General features: G+C 40.1%; 1 protein-coding gene and 1 long non-coding RNA gene across 9 annotated transcripts; one reads left to right on the plus strand and one right to left on the minus strand.

The window, feature by feature from the left end:
* Positions 1 to 434: 434 nt before the first annotated feature.
* MSANTD5 (Myb/SANT DNA binding domain containing 5) lies at positions 435 to 6,201 on the minus strand. 7 transcript variants are annotated; one of them, XM_086411138.1, is made up of 6 exons: positions 6,047 to 6,189; positions 5,271 to 5,453; positions 4,089 to 4,173; positions 3,380 to 3,685; positions 2,515 to 3,035; positions 435 to 1,625 (listed from the first exon to the last, which is right to left on the minus strand). In XM_086411138.1, the coding sequence occupies exons 2-5, from the start codon at positions 5,334 to 5,336 to the stop codon at positions 2,770 to 2,772; spliced, it is 723 nt and encodes a 240-aa protein (XP_086267264.1). In that variant the 5' UTR covers positions 5,337 to 5,453; positions 6,047 to 6,189; the 3' UTR covers positions 435 to 1,625; positions 2,515 to 2,769. The 7 variants fall into 7 exon arrangements, 6 of the variants coding, with proteins under 6 accessions (XP_086267264.1, XP_086267263.1, XP_086267261.1 ...); XM_086411137.1 differs by having other exon boundaries at positions 435 to 1,574; positions 5,265 to 5,453; XM_086411135.1 differs by having other exon boundaries at positions 5,265 to 5,453.
* Positions 6,202 to 6,247: 46 nt separating this feature from the next.
* LOC147369213 (uncharacterized) lies at positions 6,248 to 20,388 on the plus strand. 2 transcript variants are annotated; one of them, XR_015167302.1, is made up of 4 exons: positions 6,248 to 6,839; positions 6,991 to 7,060; positions 19,295 to 19,406; positions 19,524 to 20,388. It is a non-coding gene; the product is annotated as an uncharacterized LOC147369213 (long non-coding RNA). The 2 variants fall into 2 exon arrangements; XR_015167301.1 differs by lacking the exon at positions 19,295 to 19,406 and having other exon boundaries at positions 6,317 to 6,839.
* Positions 20,389 to 22,693: the final 2,305 nt, after the last annotated feature.

The following is a 22,693-nucleotide window of genomic DNA, read 5'->3' on the forward strand; positions in this document are numbered from 1 at the left end:
AAAAAACACACACCAGGATTTTTATTCAACACTTGACTCCATGTGTTATCTTGATTCCCTGCATCAAGTCTAAGACTACCTCCCTTATGTAGGGACTAATTAAACCATACTAAGAATAATCAGCTTAATAAAACTGGAAATTGGGCTGAGTGTCTTATGAACAATGCCTATACATCACTTTCTTTAAAGATAAGAATTGGTATGGAATAGACTAAGTCAGATAATCTTGGAATACACTGGACCATGCCTAATGGAAGTTCTTGCCTTAAATTCTTACTTATGTCCTCTAAATGTTACCAGTTATATTGCTCGTATTTTACCTACTTTATAAGATTGTTGTTTCTTGCATTAACAATGTTTTGGCAAAAGTTTTAATTTTCATCTCATGTTTTAAGGATTTGTTAACAGAAGAAACCATTCATTACATACAAATAAACAATTTTGATATTTAATAAAGAATTATCTAACTTATTTTCAATATAAAATCATGAAGAGAAATAGAAGGAGTAGAGAAGAGTAATAGCATATACATCACCACACTGGGCTAACATCCAGATTCAAACTGTGCTGGGAAGTCCCATGTAACAGCAATCTGGAGTCTCACTTGGGAAAAGTTTTCAGGAAGTATATAACCACAAGGGCAAGACTTCAAATTGCAGTTTGTGGAGCTCCAATTTATAATCCCAGGCTGAAAACTGATATCATCATCAGTTCAGTTCAGCCATTCTATCGTGTCTGACTCTTAGCAACCCCATGCAGTACTCCAGGCCTCCTTGTCCATCAACAACTCCTGGAGCTTACTCAAACTCATGGCCATTGAGTCTGTTGAGTCCATTCAACCATCTCATCCTCTGTCACCCTCTTCTCCTCTTGCCTTCAATCTTTCCCAACATCAGGGTCTTTTCCAATAAGTCAGTTCTTCACATCAGGTGGCCAAAGTATTGAAGTTCAGCTTCAGAATCAGACCTTCCAATGAATATTCAGGACTGATTTCCTTTGGGATGGACTGGTTGGATCACCTTGCAGTCCAAGGGACTCTCAAGAGTCTTCTCCAACACCACAATTCAAAAGCATCGATTCTTCAGCACTTAGCTTTCTTTATAGTCCAACTCTCACATCCATACAGGACTACAGGAAAAACCAGATTTGACTAGACAGACTTCTGTTGGCAAAGTAATGTCTCTGTTTTTCAATACGTTGTCTAGGTTTTAGACAAGAAAAGTCATAACTTTTCTTCCAAGAAGCAAGCGTCTTTTAATTTCATGGCTTCAGTCAACATCTGCAGTGATTTTGGAGCCCCCCAAAATAAAAGCCTGTCACTGTTTCCATTAGTTCCCCATCTATTTGCCATTAAGTGATGGGGCCAGGTGCCATGATCTTAGCTTTGTGAATGTTGAGCTTTAAGCCAACTTTTTCACTCTCCACTTTCACTTTCATCAAGAGGCTCTTTAGCTCCTCTTCACTTTCTGCCATAAGTGTGGTATCATCTGCATATCTGAGGTTATTGATATTTCTCCCGGCAATCTGGATTCCAGCTTGTGTTTCTTCCAGTCCAGCATTTCTCATGATGTACTCTGCATACAAGTTAAATAAACAGGGTGACAATATATAGCCTTGACAAACTCCTAGGTAATTCAAAAGAAAACAAGGACATACTGTGAATGACTGTATACACTTAAAATTTGACAACTTAGAAGAAATGGACCAATTCTTAAAACACACAGACTACTGAAAGTTACCTGATATGGGGGAGATAATTTGAATACTCCTATCAAAGAAACTGAAAGTACTATTTAAAATTTACCTAATCAAAATTTAACTTTTATCCTGTCCATATGAGGTTTTGTAGAAAAAAAAAAAAAAAAGCACAAAGAGAAATCATTTACACATGACACATCTCACAGAAGGTTACAATAAATAACTCTCAATTCATAAGAGAAAAAAACAATTCAATTAGAAAATGGACCAAAAACTTAAGAGACTAATCACTGAAGATGATATACAGATGGCATATAGACACACGAAATGATGTTCAAAGTCATTAGCCAAGAAGGATTGCAAATTGAGACCAGAATGAGATATCACCACTTTGGCATGATAAACAGAGAAGCCTATGGGAAGAGGCTGGACCATCACTCTAAGCTCTGCTCAGAGCATGCTAAAATGGGCCGAGTCTGCTGATGCCACTTTCTGAAGAACTGTCAGAACTGCAAAAATTTAAATTGTGACAACACAAAATAGTAATGAGGAAACAAACTGAATGATTCAGACCTTCCTGGCGGTAACATACAATGATATAGCTATCTGAAAACTGAATGGACAATTTCTTTTAAAAAATAAGCATATAATGATCAGAAACATTAAACAATTTCCACAGTCACATTCAGGAAATGAAGAAGGTGTGACTGAGCACAGTTATCTCTGAATGTCTAAGTTGTCCCTGATGTTAATGATTCTCCATGCAAGTAGCAAGATGGAGAGAGTAAAGAGAAAGGGTAACAAGTCTCAAGTTACCTGTAAAGTGAAGCCCAATCCCTCCAGCCCCTAGGACATTTTACAATCCTAGGTCCCATCCAAAATCCAGCACAAGGCAGAAAGGGATGAGAGTAACAGCCATATATTTTTATAGTTGTTTTTTTTTTTTTTTTTCCTCATTACTTTGGGCTAGGAAGAAAGAAATCATGAGGTTAGAGAATTGTGCTACTCTATTGTCTATACTTTGAATCAGATTGTGAACTTCTAATTGTAAGTCCTCCATCTGATTCTGTGTCAGAAAAAGTTGACCCCTGTTGCTGAAGACCAGGGTGTGGTAGGACACCATGGTGACTGAGGGGCAGGGTATGGTAGGAGAAATGCAGGAAACAGGCATGGACTTGACTGTGGAAGGTTCATGTTCCAGGGCTCCCAACTGGGTACATGGGGATCTTCTATGTAGATCATTTGTGGGGGAGTCCACGACAGCTCCTCAAAGTGATCAGGGATGGCACAGGCAGGATGCTGGTACACAGGTGGTGGGAGGGCAAACACTTCTGCACCTGGAGGACATGAGAGAGAGAAAAAAAGATGCTCAAGGGAAACACGAAGACATCACACACCCTCCCCCTGAATCTTTGCATGTCACTTAGTCTGGCCCAGGGGGCCATGTATATTCTAAACCAAGCTATGAGAAAAGTCCCTCATTGCTTTGGGGATAAAGAGGAGAAATAGGAGAGAGGGATAGGTAGATGCTCAGACCTTGAAGTCTTCTGTACAGTGTGCAGGGGGAGCCTGTGGTCAGAGACCAGTCATTTAATGCTGTCCTGTTATGGAGACAGTGCAACATCTGGGCCAGGTGATGCCGCTTACTCAAGAAACATGAAGATGAATACAAGAGACAAACCTGAAAAGTCCTTTATCTCCAACCTATGTCTGAAGATCCTGTGAAGGGTCCCTCCATAAGGACAAGGCAAAGGTTCACTTCTTGGTTTCTGGTTGACTTCATGAATGGTCCAATATAAGTCGTGCATGTTTATGAGCATTTGGAGACATTTTCTCTTGCTCTTAATTATGCCCCTTTGCTTGAGATGCTTGGCAATTATTTTTGATGCTACATGAAAATTCTTCTTTAATGCTTCACCTTCAAGGAGTTCCCATTCTTCTAAGAAACTCCTGATTTCATGGTCGCTCCAAGCTTTGACACCCTGGTCTGTAAAGGAGAGAGGGTTATAAAGGCGCTTTGTAATAACTCACAGGCACACTGGAGGGTTTCTTAGTGACCTTGCCTCTGCACTGAGAGGTCCAACCAGGACACTGGAACAGTTCAGAAAGTATCTGAGAGCCTGAGGTTATTCCAGTTGCATAATTTCATTTCAGAGAATATTGACAGGGCTATAGTGGGCCATTTACTGTCTGGGACAAATCTGCTGATCAGGGGCTCACTTCCCTGCCTTAATGAGGCTTTTCCCTGCCTCCAGTCCTCAGGGCTGGGGTCAGGAGTAGAGAGCTCCCAGGATTCTGGGAAGCCCTGTCATCCCTGGGGCCTGTAATACTGGGAAGATGAAAAAGGAGAGATAGAAAGTTTTCTCTAAATATGACTAAGAGCATCATACCTGAGGGCACTTCTGCTCCCTGAGTTTCTCTTACTGTCTCTACATCCTGGAGGTGGCTAGTAATTTCGGTCTGAATTGTGACTTTCTAATAGAAAATAAAAGATGAACATTGACACAGTAAGTAATCTCATAACCATTTATTTGTGATTGCTTAAGTAATTAGCCAATCACTAAAAATCAAACAATCTTAAATCTTAAGAGCGGATCTAGAAAACATTCTACAATAACAGAAAACATCAGTTGCAAATCATTAACTGATGAGTTATTTCAAAACCAAGCAGAGTGCTCTCTTTCTTTTACACTTGCTTTGAGCCAGAAAAAAGCCAGAGGAACTACTGAACAAAAGGTTTTGATTCATGAGACAGCAGGAACACAAGACAGTGGTTTGAAAGAAAAAAAAAAAAAGTGAAGGGGACCTGCAAGGGCAACCCAGAATGCCTCAGGGTGTCTAGACCTTAGAGCAAGGAGACGGGTACAAATAGTGCCTCAGTGTCCAAGCTGAGGTCTTGAATTAGTGAATGCTGTTGGATATCATGTATCAGAATATAAAGATATGACAAGCAAAAAGAGCAGGGGAGAGACAGAGAGATGAAGGGAACTCTGAAGATTTACAAGGAGGTTTGCTGTCCAAAAACACATGAACCCTGTGTGGGTAGGAAGTGCCTAGACTAGGTAAGAGTCTCTGGAAAGGAGTAGGCTGGGAAATTGCTGGGATCAATCAGGCCAAGCAGAATCTTCATCCCCAGTGACAAGAGTGAAAACAATAATCCTAATCCAAGGATTTTCATATATAGACTGCTCAAAAATGGTATGGCCTCACTAGTGGTACAAAATTAGCCAGACCAAAATCTGTTCTGGTGTCAGCTAACAAAGATTTGCAATTCTCAAAAGTCTCATACTGTTTTGATGTAGCTTCTCTGCTACCAGAACAGAGCCCAACAATAGCTCAAGGAGCACAGAATATCTAGAACCCTAAAATAAGCATACAAATTTCCCAATTAGAATTACCTGGTATGCAACAAGACAAATACAATTCCCCATAAGCAGAAAATTGATCCATAGACTCAGAAATGATACAGAAGGCAGAAATAGTAGTGGAAGATTTATAATAAGAACTAGAAATAAACTCCCTGTGATCAAGCATGCAGAGAAGGCAATGGCACCCCACTCCATTACTCTTGCCTGGAAAATCCCATGGACGGAGGAGCTGGTAGGCTGCAGTCCATGGGGTCGTGAAGAGTCAGACATGACTGAGTGACTTCACTTTCACTTTTCCCTTTCATGCTTTGGAGAAGGAAATGGCAACTCACTCCAGTGTTCTTGCCTGGAGAATCCCAGGGATGGGGGAGACTGGTGGGCTGCCGTCTATGGGGTTGCACAGAGTCGGACACAACTGAAGTGACTTAGCAGCAGCAGCAGCAGATCAAGCATGGAGAGGAAACAGTAGCATAAGAGATAATAGGAATATATATGCAGCCTGTGGAACTTCTACAGATGAGAAATACTCCACCAGGAGGAGAAGGGACAACAGAGGATAAGATGGTTGTATGGCATCACTGACTTGATGGACATGAGTTGGAGCAAGTTCCAGGAGATGGTGATGGACAGGGAAGCCTGGTGAGCTGCAGTCCATGGGGTCGCAAAGAGTCAGACACAACTGAGTGACTGAAACTAACTGAACTGAACATGAAATATCAAAGTAGACACATATTCTCATTAAAACCAGAAATTTGTGAGAAAGATCCATCAAGTTGTTCAGAACATCCCTGAAGGTCATGGACCCAGGGGCCACAGTTCTGGGTTCTTACTCCTAGTTTTGAAGTTACAATGAATATATGTAAAGAAAAGAGAAGGTTGTGGACATATCCCTTCGGACTGAAAGTACTTATGAAATAAAAAGACAGATAATCCAGCCAGACACTCACGAATACACAGGAATCAAGTTTCCTTCAACCTACCTCCATTGGTATTCTGAAATTCCTCTGTAGCCACAATTTCTAATCCAGGAACTGAAGAGAGCTGGCACTTACTCTACCTTGCTGGAATTCACAAGATCAGGTGATTTCCTGAAATATGTCTGGTTCTAGCAGTCTCTGAAGCCCTTGAAAGATACATCAGCTGTTATATACCTTGGAAGTGATTGAGTCAGACCCACCCAATATACTCCCTTTGGATTAACTGAAGATAATTTAATTTAGATTTTTTTTTTATTCCAATTTCAAGAACCCCATTAATGCAGCACATAGAATGCAGTTTGATTGGATAACTAGGATAGGATTAACTTGAGATTAATGATTAACTCTAGTACTGATTCCAAGGATCCCTAGCCCCATCAAAGGCAAAGTGAGAAATTGTGACATTCCCATCAATGAAGGACCCTACCCTCCATGAGTTACAGTTAAGAGGTCAGGGAACTGGGCTTGGCATGAGGACTATGAAGGTCAAATAGAGGGTGGTTTCAAGTGAGGTTTAGGGGAAGGACCCAGGTTTCAGATGGTGGGAGTGGTCACAGATTGTAGAGATGCATTTGGGGTAATTCATAAAGTACTTAGTTTGAAAGAAAGGTTTAGGGAGAGGAAGAGATGGGGAGAAGAGAGATTTTCTCTTTATAAGAGGTCATTTTTCAAAGAAATTTGTGTACGGTGAAGGAAGAACACAGGAGGGGAGTATGTAGCTTTCAGTGGTGTCTGATTCTTTTGCGACCCCATGAACTTTAGCCTGCTAGGCTCTTCTATCCATGGAATTTTACAGGTAAGAATGCTGAGTAGGTTGTCATTTCCTTCTCCAGGGGATCTTCCTGACCCAACATTCAAACCTGCATCTCTTGAATTGGAAAGCAGATTCTTTACCACTGAGCCACCTGAAAAGCCCCAAGACTATGTTATGCATGTTGTCATTTCAGTCGTGCCCGCCTTTTGGGGGAACTTATGGACTGTAAACTGCCAGGCTCCTCGGTTCACGGGATTCTCCAGGTAAGAATACTGGAGTGGGTTTCCATACCCTCCTCCAGGGGATCTTCCCAACGCAGGGATTGAACCCACATCTCTTGTGTCTCGTGCATTGGCAGAAGGTATAATTTACCTCTATTAAACATTTAGCATTTGAGGTTCCTTTTGCTATTACAGAGTTGCCTGAAGTCTTGTAGATATCTGGATGGGTGTTTATAAGTCAAACAACTGGGAATGGGAGAGAAGAAAAAGGACTTACAGTGTCACCAAGATTGTGGGAAATAGACGTTTTTTGTTTTTTGTTTTTCCTTCTCTCTCAGGGTCTCAGAAGGAATCTAGGCTACTATAGACCTTGTTGTTATTCAGTCACTAAGTCATGTCCAGCTGTCTGTGACACCATGCAGTGAAATATGCCAGGCTCTTCTGTCCTCAATTATCTTCCAGAATTTACTCAAATTCATGTCCTTTGAGTCAGTAATGGTATCTATCCATCTTATCCTCTGCCATTCTCTTCTCTTTTTGCCTTCAGTCTTTTCCAGCATTAGGGTTTTTTTTTTTGTTGTTGTTGTTGTTTTTTTTTTTTTCAATGAGTTGTCTCTTCACATTCAGGAGGTTGAATTATTGGAGCATTAATCCTTCAAATGGATAGTCAGGGTTGATTTCCTTTAGGATTGATGGGACCTTGCCTGCATGCATGCTAAGTCACTTCAATCGTGCCTGATTCTTTGCAACCCAATGAACTGTAGCCTGCCACGCTCCTCTGTCCATGGGATTCTCCAGCAAGAATACTGGAGTAGGTTTCCTTGCCCTCCCCCAGGGGATCTTCCCAACTCAGGGATGGAACCCACATCTCTTATGTCTCCTGCTATTGCAGACAGGTTCTTTACCACCAATGCCACATGGAAGGCCCTGACTCTACCTTACGCAGAATTTATTTTGAATCTTAAAAATTAACTAAGAATCATCCACAAGTCTACCTCTTGATTCAGATTTAAGGTATTTGTATCAAGACTAGGGAGTGGCATATACAGTGAGTGGTACATCTTAAATCAGTTCAAGCTCAGTGTGTATTGGCTCCACAGTCATTTTTGTTTCTGTTGTCACCTAAAAATATGACTCTATGTATCATACTCTTCATTTCCAGAGACAGATGCTTTGAATCATTTCTAGATATTTTATGATTAAGGAAACCCTTAATTGGGCACTGTGCTTTTCACTTCAGGCCTCTCTAACTCACTTTTATCCTAATTCCTCATGGCAAGAGTTCCCAACTTCTGGGATCTAATTCCCAATTATCTGAGTTGGAACATGCATGTACAGTAAATTAAGTGTCAATAAAAACTGAGGCAATGTTTTCAATTCTTACATCTAAAATAGTTGTGATCTTACTACTTATATATTTATGAAGCATACTTATTGCTATTTTTCCTTTAGTATTCACAGTTATGAACACATTTCTATGTCAGAGTTATATAGGCATCATAAACTGGAGAAAATCTATAGCAAATTTTATGAGTAAACTTGAAAGGGAAAAATCAAATAAAACAGTTACTTGGTAGTGAAACTCTCAATAAAGTTTAAGAAATAAACATAAAAATATTAACAACTTACAGCAATACACTGATTAGTTCACAGAGTTAATTTCTATTTACAAAGTTAGTATTTTGGAATATATGCATATATACACTAATCTGTTTGTACACTTTAAACATAATGTTACATGACAACTATATATCAAATAAAACTGGTAAAAATATCCTTAGGAGTAAATAAAATGATAACTTGTATAGTTGAGCTAGACAACTGGTCATCATAAGGGCCTACAATAGGTAAGTAAGATAATGATGCTTGATCCACCATGTAAAACTGTTGAATAAGAGGTCAAAAATCAAAATGCAGAGGACACATTAGTAACTGAATTATGTATGCCAAACTGACCATGAATCCCAAGATAGCTAGGAGTTTTATGGAATGCATTCTGGAGAAGAGCAAAAGCATCATTGAGAAATTCATAGGTAGCGGCCAAGATCAATGGTTAAGGGTACTACTGTGTAAGGAAAGTACATGTATAAGTAGGGGTGAAAAGATTGAGGAATGACATAAACCATGAGCCACATAGTGCCACACACACTTCAGAGGCAATGTGAACATAATTTACAGAATAGGTATCGACGACGGCAATCTCAGGTGAGATACATGTGCGGCCACCAGGGTTTTGCTTTATTTATAGAACAAAGAAATAAATACCTGGAGAGTGAAAAACTGATGCCAGGCATGATCAGAAAAAAGAATACAATCAGTCACCTTGTCTCCTGTTTTGAGTTAATTTTCAATCCCAGATTTCACCCAGAGTGCTTTTGTTAGCTTGTGCTTCCATTAAAAAACAACAGCCAAAAAAAGATAGACATGCTTTTAAATGTCTTAAAACTTGGCCACCTAAGGAAATGGACCAATTCCTAAAAAACATACAGATTACCATAAGTCACCTAGAAATAGATTATTTGAATGCCCATATACTATTAAAGTAATCTAAAGTACTATTTGAAATTTAACCTAATCAAAATAAAGGTTTTCATCCTCTCCATATGAGCTTTCATAGAGCAAAAAAAAAAAAAAAAAAATCCATAAGTCACACAGAAAGAGAAATTATTTATACATGGCACATTTCATAGAAGGCTAGAATAAATATTCTCAATCACAAGAGTGAAAACAAGGTGGCACGAGTGGTAAAGAACCCACCTGACAATGCAAGAGACATAAGATCCCTTGATCCCTGGTTGACAAGATCCCCTAGAGCAGGGCATGTCAACCCACTCCAGTATTCTAGCCTGAAGAATCCCATGGACAACAGAGCTTGCTAGGCTATAGTCCATAGGGTTGCAAAGAGTTGGACACAACTGAAGCTACTTGGCACACAGTCACGCCCAATTCATACCTCTAGTGGAACACTACTCAAAAATACAAATCTCAATGAATCTTGAGATTATCATGAGTGAAAAAAGGCAATCCCCTGTAGTTACATGCTCTATGATTCCATTTATATAAATTATTGATATTATATATAGATAGAATGGGTTTGAGAAAAGTTTCCTTTGGGTTTTTTCATATGATGGTATAGACAAACCCAAATGAACATTTTGGCCAACATTTTTGCTGAATAAATACAGATGCAATAGATATAGATATATAGATACACAGAAATGGGGAACATTTTAGTCGCTGCTAAGAATTAAGAAAGGAGTAAATATGCACAGTGATGTGTGTCACCAAAAATGGGAAAAACAAGGAACTTTGCAGTGATTCAGTATTTTGGCTGTATCTGGTCAATATACCAGTTATGTTATTGTACTTTGATTTTCTGAGATGTTACCATGAGGGCAACCTAAATTAAGGATGCAAGGGTTCTCTCTGGGACATTTCTGTATTATTTGTCACAACAACATATGAAAATACAATGATCTCAAAATTAAAATTTGCCTTTATTTTAAAAAAGTAACATCAAGTGATTTTGCCATGTTTGTGTGTTTATATCCTAAAACTATCTTCTGACATAAGAAACACTAGTTTCTATTTTAACAGGAAGAACTTCGGGCTCAGAAACTAAACAAATACTGTGACCACACTGATAGGAAATGAAGAAAGTGTGATTGAGCAGTTTTCTCTGAATGTCTAAGTTGTCCCTGATGCCAATGACCCTCCATGTAGGAAGAATGATGGCAAGAATAGAAAGAGAGGGAAACAGGTCCCAAGTCACCTGGAAAGTGAGCAGCCCACTTCCCCTGGCCCTTGGACTTTCTATAATCCTAGGTCCTATCCAAGCATTCAGCACAAGGCAGAAAAGGATTAGGGTCACAGTCATTTATTTTCAGTTTTTTTGTCGTTGCTGCTGTTTGTTTGTTTTCATTGCATTGGGCTAGGAAGAAAGAAGTCATGAGCTTGTAGAATTGGGCTATTCTGTTGCCTATCCTTCTAATCAAATTGAGATCCAGTTCCAATTGTTAAGTTCTTTATCTGATTCAGTGTCAGAAAAAGTTGACCCCTGTTGCTGAGGGCCGGGGTTTGGTGGGAGAAATGCAGGAAATAGGCATGGACCTGACTATGGAAGGTTCATATTCCAGGGATCCAATCTGGGTACCTGAGGATCCTCCACATTCCTCTCTCCCTGTATCTCTTGTGTCTCCTGCATTGGCAGGTGAGTTCTTTACCTGGGAAACCCTTGGCAGGTTCAGCAGCTATTACCATGGTGTGATTGAATCAGACACACACAATGTACTCTCTTTTGACTGACTGAAGATACTCTAATTTAGTATTTTTATTCCAACTTAAAAAAAAAAAAAAAACCTTTAATGCAGTACATTAAATATCAGTAACCTCAGACATGCAGATTATACCACCCTTATGACAGAAAGTGAAGAAGAACTAAAGAGCCTCTTGATGAAAGTGAAAGAGGAGAGTGAAAAAATTGGCTTAAAACTCAGCATTCAGAAAACAAAGATCATGGCATCCGGTCCCATAGCAAATAGATGGAGAAACAGTAGAAACAGTGGCAGACTTTATTTTTTTGGGCTCCAAAATCACTGCAGATGGTGACTGCAGCCATGAAATTAAAAGACACTTGCTTCTTGGAAGAAAAGCTATGACCAACCTAGACAGCATATTAAAAAGCAGAGACGTTACTTTGCCAACAAAGGTCTGTCTAGTCAAGGCTATGGTTTTTCCAGTGGTCATGTATGGATGTGAGAATTGGACTATAAAAAAAGCTGAAAGCCAAAGAATTGATGCTTTTGAACTGTGGTGTTGGAGAAGACTCTTGAGAGTCCCTTGGACTGCAAGGCGATCCAACAAGTCCATCCTAAAGGAAATCAGTCCTGAATATTCATTGGAAGGACTGATGTTGAACCTGAAACTCCAATACTTTGGCCACCTGATGTGAAGAGCTGACTCATTTGAAAAGACCCTGATGCTGGGAAAGATTGAAGGAAGGAAGAGAAGGGGATGACAGAGGATGGGATGGTTGGATGGCATCACCAACTCAATGGGCATGAGTTTGAGTAAACTCTGGGAGTTGGTGATGGACAGGGAGTTCTGGCATGCTGCAGTCCACGGGGTAGCAAAGAGTCAGACAGGACTGAGTGACTGTACTGAATGCAGTGCATGAAATGCAGTCTGATTAGATAATTGGGATAGGATTAACTGGAGATTAATACTGGATTAACTCCAGTATTGATTCTAAAGATCTCTAAGCCTCTCAAAGGCAAAGTGAGAAGTTATGACATTCCTATAAATGAAAGACCCTACCCTCCATGAGTTGCAGTTAAGAAGTCAGGGAATTGCGTTTGGCATAAGGACTTCATGTGTCAAGTAGAGGGTGGTTTCAAGGGAGGGTTAGGGGAAGAGCCCAGATTTCAGATGGTGGGGATGGTCACAGATTGTAGAGATGCAAATGGAGTAATTCATGAAGTACTTAGTTTGAAAGAAGGGTTTAAGTAGGGGAGGAGAGGGGTAAAGCTTTATATTCTTCTGTTATTTGGTCCTTTCCCATCACCCAGAAATGCTATTCATCAAACTGGAAAGACTCCTCATTCAGGTCACAGGGAGCCACTTAGGGCACTGGGTTTTCAACCTGGACTGACTTTGTACAGTTCTACATAAGTTCCAGGTCAGATCTACTCTCCCCAGGAGTCTACAAAGTCAACAAAATCACAAATCCTTCTAAAGTGAATTCCACCGTAAACTACCTTCCCAGTCCTGATTCTACAGTGAATCATCTGGAAGGCATTTTCAAGGCCAACCCACATGATTCAGACTTCATTATTTTGGCATGGGTCTCAGGCACTTTTGTTTGTGACAAGTTGCCTGAGTGATTCTTTTTTTTTTTTTTTTAATTTTATTTTATTTTTAAACGTTACAATATTGTATTAGTTTTGCCAAATATCAAAATGAATCTGCCACAGGTATACCTGTGTTCCCCATCCTGAACCCTCCTCCCTCCTCCTTCCCCATACCCTCCCTCTGGGTCGTCCCAGTGCACCAGCCCCAAGCATCCAGTATCGTGCATCGAACCTGGACGGGCGACTCATTTCATACATAATATTATACATGTTTCAATGCCATTCTCCCAAATCTCCCCACCCTCTCCCTCTCCAACAGAGTCCATAAGACTGATCTATACATCAGTGTCTCTTTTGCTGTCTGGTACACAGGGTTATTGTTACCATCTTTCTAAATTCCATATATATGCGTTAGTATACTGTATTGGTGTTTTTCTTTCTGGCTTACTTCACTCTGTATAATAGGCTCCAGTTTCATCCACCTCATTACAACTGATTCAAATGTATTCTTTTTAATGGCTGAGTAATACTCCATTGTGTATATGTACCATAGCTTTCTTATCCATTCATCTGCTGATGGACATCTAGGTTGCTTCCATGTCCTGGCTATTATAAACAGTGCTGCGATGAACATTGGGGTACACGTGTCTCTTTCCCTTCTGGTTTCCTCAGTGTGTATGCCCAGCAGTGGGATTGCTGGATCATAAGGCAGTTCTATTTCCAGTTTTTTAAGGAATCTCCACACTGTTCTCCATAGTGGCTGTACTAGTTTGCATTCCCACCAACAGTGTAAGAGGGTTACCTTTTCTCCACACCCTCCCCAGCATTTATTGCTTGTAGACTTTTGGATTGCAGCCATTCTGACTGGCGTGAAATGGTACCTCATAGTGGTTTTGATTTGCATTTCTCTGATAATGAGTGATGTTGAGCATCTTTTCATGTGTTTGTTAGCCATCTGTATGATTCTTGTCTGCATCCTGGGTTGAGATCTGTTCCTTTAGAGAAACATCATAAACTTTGCCATGAGCTGTACCTGAGTGCTAGGGCCTCCTAGTTAGATTCTAACCTCACTGTGCTCCAGACAAACTGGGACTTAACTGAGTCATACCCACCCAGGCTTCAGAATGAAATTACCTGGAAAAATTTAGGGCCTGCACATCAGATGTTATGAAGGCCTCATGTGGTTCTAATGCCCAATCAGAGGAGAGTAGCTCCTTTTAAAAAGGGTCCAATGGACAGAGTCTTTGATTTTGACTTGCCCTCCTGAGTAAGGATGGTAGCTTTCATGGAATTTCTGTAGCATCAGGCAGAAAACTGAGGCTGATCTAGAAAAGATTTCTTGAGAGCCTAGATTTACCTAAGAGGGGCATGTGGATGTAACGGAAATGATTTTCGACAAAGTTAGGGGTGCCTGTCTTCCTAAAGATGAGAAAATATGGTTTTAAACCTTAGGGGAAATTTTCTAATTTAAGGTTTTTTTTTTTCAATATTTTGTTGTAAAATATGAACTTATGAAGTTTCTTGGATGGATTTTTGATACAAGACCAATGGAGAAATTATTAGGAGGAATAGTAGTTGAAGTTGATGAAAGTGCAAAGTGATACTGGGCATTTTTGTGTGAAGAAAGATCTTCAAGCATGACTGGATGAGCCAATGGTATATTCTTCTGTGCTAAGGAATTTACTGGGAACTATCTTTTTTTTTCAAAAATAAAGTTGAGTTTTTTCAGGTTTCTGAGTGACCTGGAAAGGAAAGTTTAAAAGAGAAATTTACAGAAAGGAAAATTGAAGAGACTGAGTGTCATGAAACATGGGAGACAGCAAGTGAGAAAGAGATGAGAGAGAGAATCCATGGCAATTTTTACCTCAGTGGTGTCATGAGAAGCTAAAGAAGTAGGTGAGAGAGAGGCCAGGAGAGGTGATGCAGGATGCAGTGATTCTCACTGGGTGGAGAAACCAAGTTACCAGACAGTTAGAGAAAAGGAGGAGGAGATAAATATCAGATTACAAGAGGGGCTTCTCATAAACTTGGGATGAAGCTTTCCCCAGGCCCCCAATGCCCCACTACAGCTTAACATGAGCCCTGAAAGGGAGGTGCATTTCATTGTGACTTAGAACTGCTTGTATGTTCAAGGATATGAGCAGCCACTTGTAAACTAATAGAAAATTGCCAATTTTAAATAACTTTTTAACAGCGACATGAAACACAAGTTAGGAAATTCACACAACCAAATTTTTTGAATTAAAGGGAATCTGGAAGGACTAGAGAGGGATGTGGATGTGATGGAGGTTTCAGTGGGTGTGTAGGGCTTCCAGGGTCCTGAATGGAAACAGTTGTCACAGAGAGGAAGTTAAAAAAGGAGGCAGAAATCATAGGTGTGGGTAGGATCCACACATTTCTGTGGAGCCTGGGACTGGAATTTGAAGAGCTGTATCTGTATAATAGGGAGTCACTGCTGGTTCTTTAGTAACAAAAGTATTTTAGGGACAAGTCAGGAAATATGTTAGGAACAGAGAATATAGTATGTTTGGGAGCAAATTTCTCACTATTAAACAAACTGTGAGGGGAGAGGTGGGTGCAGAGGATAAGGTGGGAAGTCCAATAAAAGAGGTAATTTACATATTTCCAGGGGATGAACATCTGTTTTTTGTTTTGTTTTGTTTTAACTGAATGAAACAGGTTCACTAGCTGACTTGAAATAAAGCCAAGATGCTTTCAAACTGTGGTGCTGGAAAATACTCTTGAAAGTCCCTTGGACAGCAAGGAGATCAAACTAGTCAATCCTAAAGAAAATCACCCTGAATATTCTTTGGAAGGACTGATGCTGAAGCTGAAGCTCCAATACTTTGGCACCTGATGTGAAGATCTGACTCAGTGGAAAAGACCCTGACGCTGGGAAAGACTGAGGGCAGGAGGAGAAGGGGCCAAGATGATGAGATGGTTGGATGGCATCACTGACTCAATGCACATGAGTTCAATCACACAACTGAGTGATTAAATAACAGCTGATACTAGGTTGTGGTGAAGGAAAATGCGATGGTTTATTGCAGGACACCAAACAAGGAATTTGGGTGGCTAATGCTCAAAAGACCCAAACTCCAGTATGGCCTTTGGGAAATTTTTCATTTTTTTTTAACATTACCAAAATCAGTTTTTATAAAAGTGAACAAATCATACCCCCAATATAATGAGGGAGGGATACCTTAGCTGGACTTGCTGGGCAATCTGCTGGGCAGACACCAGCAGAGTACCATTCACCCTCCCAATGACTGCATGGCAGGGAGAACCCTCCACAGTTATAAATGTTATTTTAGCAGAAGATAGACTTTTCAGTGGAGAAGGAAATGGCAACCCACTCTTGTATTCTTGCCTGGAGAATCCCATGGACAGAGAAGCCTCACAGGCTACAGTCCATGGGATCACAAAGCTCAGACACGACTGAGCGACTAAAGAGAGAGAGAGAGAGAGAGAGAGACTTTGCAGATTTCAGTGCTTTTTGTGAACTGGTTATCTTCATTAAAGTTTTTCTCAGTAGCAAGGAACAAGATTTTTTTTTTCTTCTGAAATCGTAGAATTGGATATAAATGTTGGCAGTAGACGCAGCAGCAGCAGACACAACAAATATCACACAATTTTTCAAATGAAAATGATTTCCCAACATTAACACTTTTCCTACAGACATTCAAAGTCTCTAAGGGGAGACCAAGTCTCAGTCCTGTAATCCTGCGCAATTACAGCTGGCCAACAAGAAAGGTTTCAGGTCATGTGCAAAAGGGATGAGGTGAGAGACAAGAAAGCAAAGGAAATCACTTTAATTTACACTTAAGGAGAACTTCAAGTAGAAGGAGTCCTCTACCTGGAATCCTCTGCCTGGGGCTCTGGGTCACAAGCTCCACCCCATGTGCCAGCCTTCCTGCAGTGGGGAACAAGATGCTGTGGCCAATGAAATCGGAGCTGGACTGCTTTCGCTTCACTGCTGGTCCCGTGTGCGAGGAGCTCAGGAAGGGTTTTCTCTTATCCAGAAGGCTCTGAAAAACTGTGACTTTGCATACTTCCTACACAAAAGGAAGAAAGTAAATATCCACCAAGAAGTCACGTCTTCGGACTCCACTGCAAGGGGGTCATTTGCGAGTCTGCATCTTCTTTGGTTCGTAGAGCCTCCTGGGAATCCACAAGTGACTGTGCATGGTGAGTGCATCCAGCTGAGGGGCATAGTTTTGGCTGGCATCAGGCTGAACTGCTTCTAGTCTGGCCTGTACTTGAAAAACTTGTTGATCGTCTTCTTGGTGATGCTCTTCTGCCAGGTGCCTGTCAGTTTGTAGATCTCCTCAGCGTCAGAATAGCAGCAGTGAAGTGCTTGGAACTGGCAGCTGGCCTTGTGGAATGGGATGATGTAATGGTTGGCATCACACTTCTCCAGCTTTTCTAATACTGTATTTTTGTGAGAGTCATTCACTTTTCTGGACAGCAATGGGATAGTGTTGTGAATAACTGGTTTGTTGGGCTTGCTGTTAGGCTCACTAAATAGCTTGGGGCCTGTGTACTTGGCCACTAGGCCCAGGGAGGGTGCTGGGTTGATGTTTCCCAGTCTCTGTCAGTGCTCCTGCTGGAGTTGTGGTTCATCATGGCAAAGCTTCCAGGGACTTGAGAGGGTGGGGAGGCATGCCTCCCAAATGCAGGCTGCAGGACTCTGTGGTAGCTTCAGAGACCTAGGACAGGCTGGAGCCTAACTGAACTCAGCTCAGTTATTAGTGGGGAAGGCACTTTTGGGTCCCTGGTCACTGTTTGGCTGATCCTGGAGGAGGATGGATTTGGGTTGGGGTTCCTTGTACCTGGACTTGGACTTGCCCAGCCTCTGCTACTCCAGGATTTGCTGTTGCTTCCTGCATAGGGACTCCTGTTTAATCAGCTCCTGTTGTACCTTCTTCCTGTCCCAGATCCAGTCCTCCTCCTCTTTCTCCTCCAGGATCCAGTCCTCCTCTTCCTCCTGGTGGATCCAGTCTTCCTCCACATTATTCCCGTACTGCTTGTTTTCTTGAGTTTGACCTCTGCCTGCAGCTTCTGCTTCCCCAAGTGGGCCTGCTGATGCTGCTTCAGGAGGAAGACCATCTACTTGGCATGTTCCTCTATCCACCTTCTGTTCTTCCTTGAAGAGGAAGCTGACTCCCTGGCTTCTGGTCACCCTGCTGCTTTGGTTTCCCTATCCAGTCAGGGCCTTTCAGGTCAGAGAGGTCTGCATTGATGAGACTGGCCTTGCTGCACTGGGGCTGGTCCAACCATATGTTTTTCTTTTCAGGGAAAGGTTTTTAAAGTCAGTGAGTGAGAGTGGTTTGGGGGTACCTGGGTAGTTCATGGATATTTTTCTGATTAGTTGGTTGTGAAGTAACCAGCAGTTAATAACCTCACATTCTGGTCCCAAATGGTCTAGGGCTTATGTACTTGTGGGCAGCATACAGATAACCTATTTCCCTTGGATGGGGAAGGGGGTTGATTTCAGTATCTGCAAAAGAACTTAAAGGACATGGCTTAGAATATTGTCTATAGCCCTTGAGGTCGAACTAAAGGTTCTTGACTTTGTTTAATGGCTAAACTATTATTTTGTCTTGCTTGACTCTTCATTTCTTTCTGTATCCTCTCACTTCTGAATAAATTTAATTATTTGAAATTCATGGAAGGTCTAGGAAGCTAAATGTTTTCTACAGATAATATGCAGATGGAGGACATGGTGAGGGTGCTTTACTGTCCTGGAAAGGGCCCATAGGGTCCTGCTTGGTTACAGTCTTAGGGCCTGGTGACCCTGAGCACGGAAGCTGAGCCCAGTGCCTAGGCGCAGGCCACTACCCACAGTGGGCACTGAGTATCAAGGCCCTGGTTTTGAATGAATGTACTGAGCCTCAGCACTCCAACTTACTCTGTGATGTTGTGCACATCTTACGTTCTCTTTGAATCCTTATATATTCCTCTGCAATGTGTGGTAGGATAGAGGGTTTATGTTTTACAAGTGATTGAGTCAGGTTGATCCAGCACATTATTCTTTTGGTTTACTGATTACGTCTACCAGATCCCTTCAGATCTACCTAAACTATGGTTAGATAGGATATTTGGGAGGTGATGTGCTTGACTTCAAGTTGAATTCTTATTCTAAAGGATTCTAAGCCCTATATTCCCAACTGAAATGTAAGTTGTCTCATCTCTACAAATATACAAACCTGATTCTTGAATTCTTTAACTTCAGAAAGAGCTGTGGTCAAACAATAAGTGCTGAACCCCTGCCTCTAAAAAGATGTGGGATTAGCTAGGTTTTCTTCTCTCTGGAATTAAACTAGATTCTAGCATTAAGGATCTTTCTCATGGACAACAGCGGTAGCATCTTCAGGGGCAACCCTGCTCATACAGTCCTTGATAGTCACACCATATCTCCTTACAGGGGCTTACTTGACAGAAGAGATTGCCCTGGTGGAAGAGTCCTTGGTCAAAGGATAATGGTGCTACAGTCCCAGGAAAATATGTCTATGCACAGGCCTGTCAGTGACTGATATGTGGGTAGATTGCCCCTGTAGCGATTCCTGGCTGTGTCCTTCTGCTTACAGTTTGATAAATAAGTAGTGGTTCTGAACCAAAGCCAACAACAGCCACATATGTTCTTTTCTACCCAGGGGCAAGATAACAGGACTCCTCTAGTGATCCATCAGCCAATCAAGAGCTCTCATCAAGCCTGTCTTCTCCATGGGAAAGCAACATTCTGCAAGGACCTGCAGTACTACTTTTTTTTTTTTTTTTTTTTTGCCTTACTTTAGTCATTGTTAAAAAAATGAATTAATAAATCTACATGTGTGTAAATGACAATCAATGTTGTTCAACAGGAGGATTTGTAAAATTAGGATCTACACAAAAGTAAAATAATGTTTATAAATTTGACACAGAGTGATTGTACAAGATTTCATTGAGTGAAGTTACATACACATTATATCTCTGCTATTTCTATTTTACTTTGAAATAACAAAGATTTCCAGCTTTGAATGAGTTGGTAAACTGTCATCTACAAATCAAACTGGATTTTTAAAAGTCTGTTAATCACAAATCCTGATTGAAATGTTTCAACACTACACCTCACAATAAATATTTGTTCAAAGAATGAACTAAGTTAGTCAAACAATGTTGAAGTTTATTGATTTTTTAAATTGAGTTATAGTTTATAAACAGAATACTCACATGTGAAAAGTGTCTTTCAACCAGTTTCAACAGTATCTGTACCTTAACTTAAATGCCGTAGCAAGAGTCAAAACATTCACCAGACCAGAAATGTCCCTCATGCCCTTCTCTGATGAAATCCCTCAACTTAGATACAAACACTGGTCTGATTTCTATTTTTGTTCATCTACACTAGGATTTCATATCAATGTATTGAAAACATACAATATTTTTCTTCTATTTTGGGTCTTTCAACTTAATATGATGTAAAGAATCTATCATATTTTTACCTGTATCAGTTAAGTTTTTTTCTTTAAATTGCTTTCTTATCAGAATATATAATCATTTATTTATGCAATATTTTGTTGATAGACATCTGGGTTTTTCTTTCAGCCTGGAACTGTTGTGACTAAAGCTGTTATTAATTCTTTGTGTGTGTGTGTAATCATGTTTTTATTTTTTTTGGTAGATGCATGATTAACTTTTTGGTAATCTATTTTCAAAGTGGATATTTGATTTTAAGCTCCCATCAGCAAAGCACACGAATAGCAGTTGTTTCAAATTGATAACAATTGTGGGTGTTAACCGTCTTCATTTGGTCTATTCTATTTAATACAGTCACCCATTTGGTTTTAATTTGTGCTTCCTTTGATGTGTAATGATGCTCTGTATTTTTGCATTAGTTTATTACCTATTTTTAGATCTTCATTTGTGAATGATTCATTTAGACTTAAAACAAACAAACAAATCCACCACTTCTATTCGACTTGGAACTATTTGTGTTTATTTTAATTATTCATTATAACAAAATACTTTCATTCTATTGATGGAATCATGCTATTGAAAATTTGAAACATTTTTCTAGTATGTACTCTTTGCCCAAAGATGAAGAAAAAACTTTGTTACACAAAAATATAATATTTGGATGTTAATGGTATATTTCTTACCTTCTCCTGGTAAATGAGTTGATGATGTTGTTCAGTTGCTAAGCCATGCCCAATTTTTTTTTTATTTTTATTTTTTCAGTCTGGAACTGTTGTGACTAAAGCTATTAAACATTTTTGTGTGTGTGATCATATTTGTGTGTGTGATGCAGCACATCAGGCTGCCCTGTCCTTCAGTATGTCCTGAAGTTTCCTCAAATTCATGTCCACTGAGTCAGTGATGCAATCTAACCATCCCATCCTCTACCATGCTCTTCAACTTTTGCCTTCAATCATTCCCAACATTGGGATTTTTCCAAGGAGTCAGCTCTTTCCATCAGGTGGTCAAAGTATTGGAGCTTTGGATTCAGCATCAGTCCTTCCAATGAATATTCAAGGTAGATTTCATTTAGGATTGACTGGTTTGATCTTGGAATCCACGAGAATCTCAAGAGTCTTCTCCAGCACAACAATTCAAAAGCATCGATTCTTCGGCACTCTTCTTTATAGTCCAAGTATAGACTTACAATAATTTTCATCCAAGATATTTCATATTATTAAAAAGGCCATTGGTTTTGCAAAGCAAATAGTTGCAAATAAAAACTAACATCATGGCATCTGGTCCCATCACCTCATGGCAAATAGATGGGAAAAATGTGGAAACACTGGCAGATTTTATTTTCTTGGGCCCCAAAATCACTGTGGATGGTGATTGCTGCCACAAATTAAAAGACACTTGCTCCTTGCAGGAAAAGCTATGACGAAACTAGGCAGTATATTAAAAAACAGAGACATTACTTCTCCAAAAAAGGTCCTTATAGTCAAAGCTATGGTTTTTCCAATAGTCATGTATGGACGCGAGAGTTGGACCATAAAGAAGGCTAAGCACCATAGAATTGATTCTTTCAAATTGTAGTGCTGGAGAAGATTCTTGAGAGTCCCTTAACAGCAAGGAGATCAAACCAGTCTATCCTAAATAAAATCAATCCTGAATATTCATTGGAAGGACTGATGCTGGAGCTCTAATATGTTGGCCACCTGATGTGAAGAGCTGACTCATTAGAAAAGACCCTGATGCTGGCAAAGATTGAGGGTAGCATGAGAAGGAGGCAACAGAGGATTAGATAGTTGGATGGCATCATCAACTCAATGGACTTGAGTTTGAGCAAACAGTGGGAGATGGTGAAGGAGAGGGAAGCCTCATGTGCTGCAGTCCATGGAGCTGCAAAGAGTCAGAAATGACTTAGTGACTGAACAGCAACAATACATCTGTGCACATATATATGTATATATATGTGTGTTGTGTGTATATATGTGTGTGTGTGTTTGTGTGTGTGTGCATGTGTGTATGTGTTTGCCGCCCAAAACAAAACAAGTACAAACTATACAAAATAGTTTAAAATAATGTGTTTAAATGACTTTTGCCAGTTTTGATGATCTCAGTCCTATCTTTCACAACGTTTTAGTTTTGTGAATAGCAATTTTGTCAGAATTGGTTTCTCTATCTCACATGAATTAAACAGAAGTATGATCTAAAGAAGACAATATCAAAAAGCATATGGGGAAAAAAATAATTTTACACTTTCAAATTGTAAGTGTCCCCTAGAGATTTAGAAGAAAGGCTTGTTGGTGAATTTGTCTTGACCCTGAATGTCGTGTTTCAGATTCTCTATTGTAATTCAGACATTTTAATCATAGTTTAAGCCTTGTTT

Source organism: Bos grunniens, chromosome 7, assembly GCF_055505025.1.
Source record: "Bos grunniens cultivar Pamir isolate PY7600 chromosome 7, Bosgru_T2T1.0, whole genome shotgun sequence".
In the NCBI taxonomy this organism is placed as follows: Eukaryota; Metazoa; Chordata; class Mammalia; order Artiodactyla; family Bovidae; genus Bos; species Bos grunniens.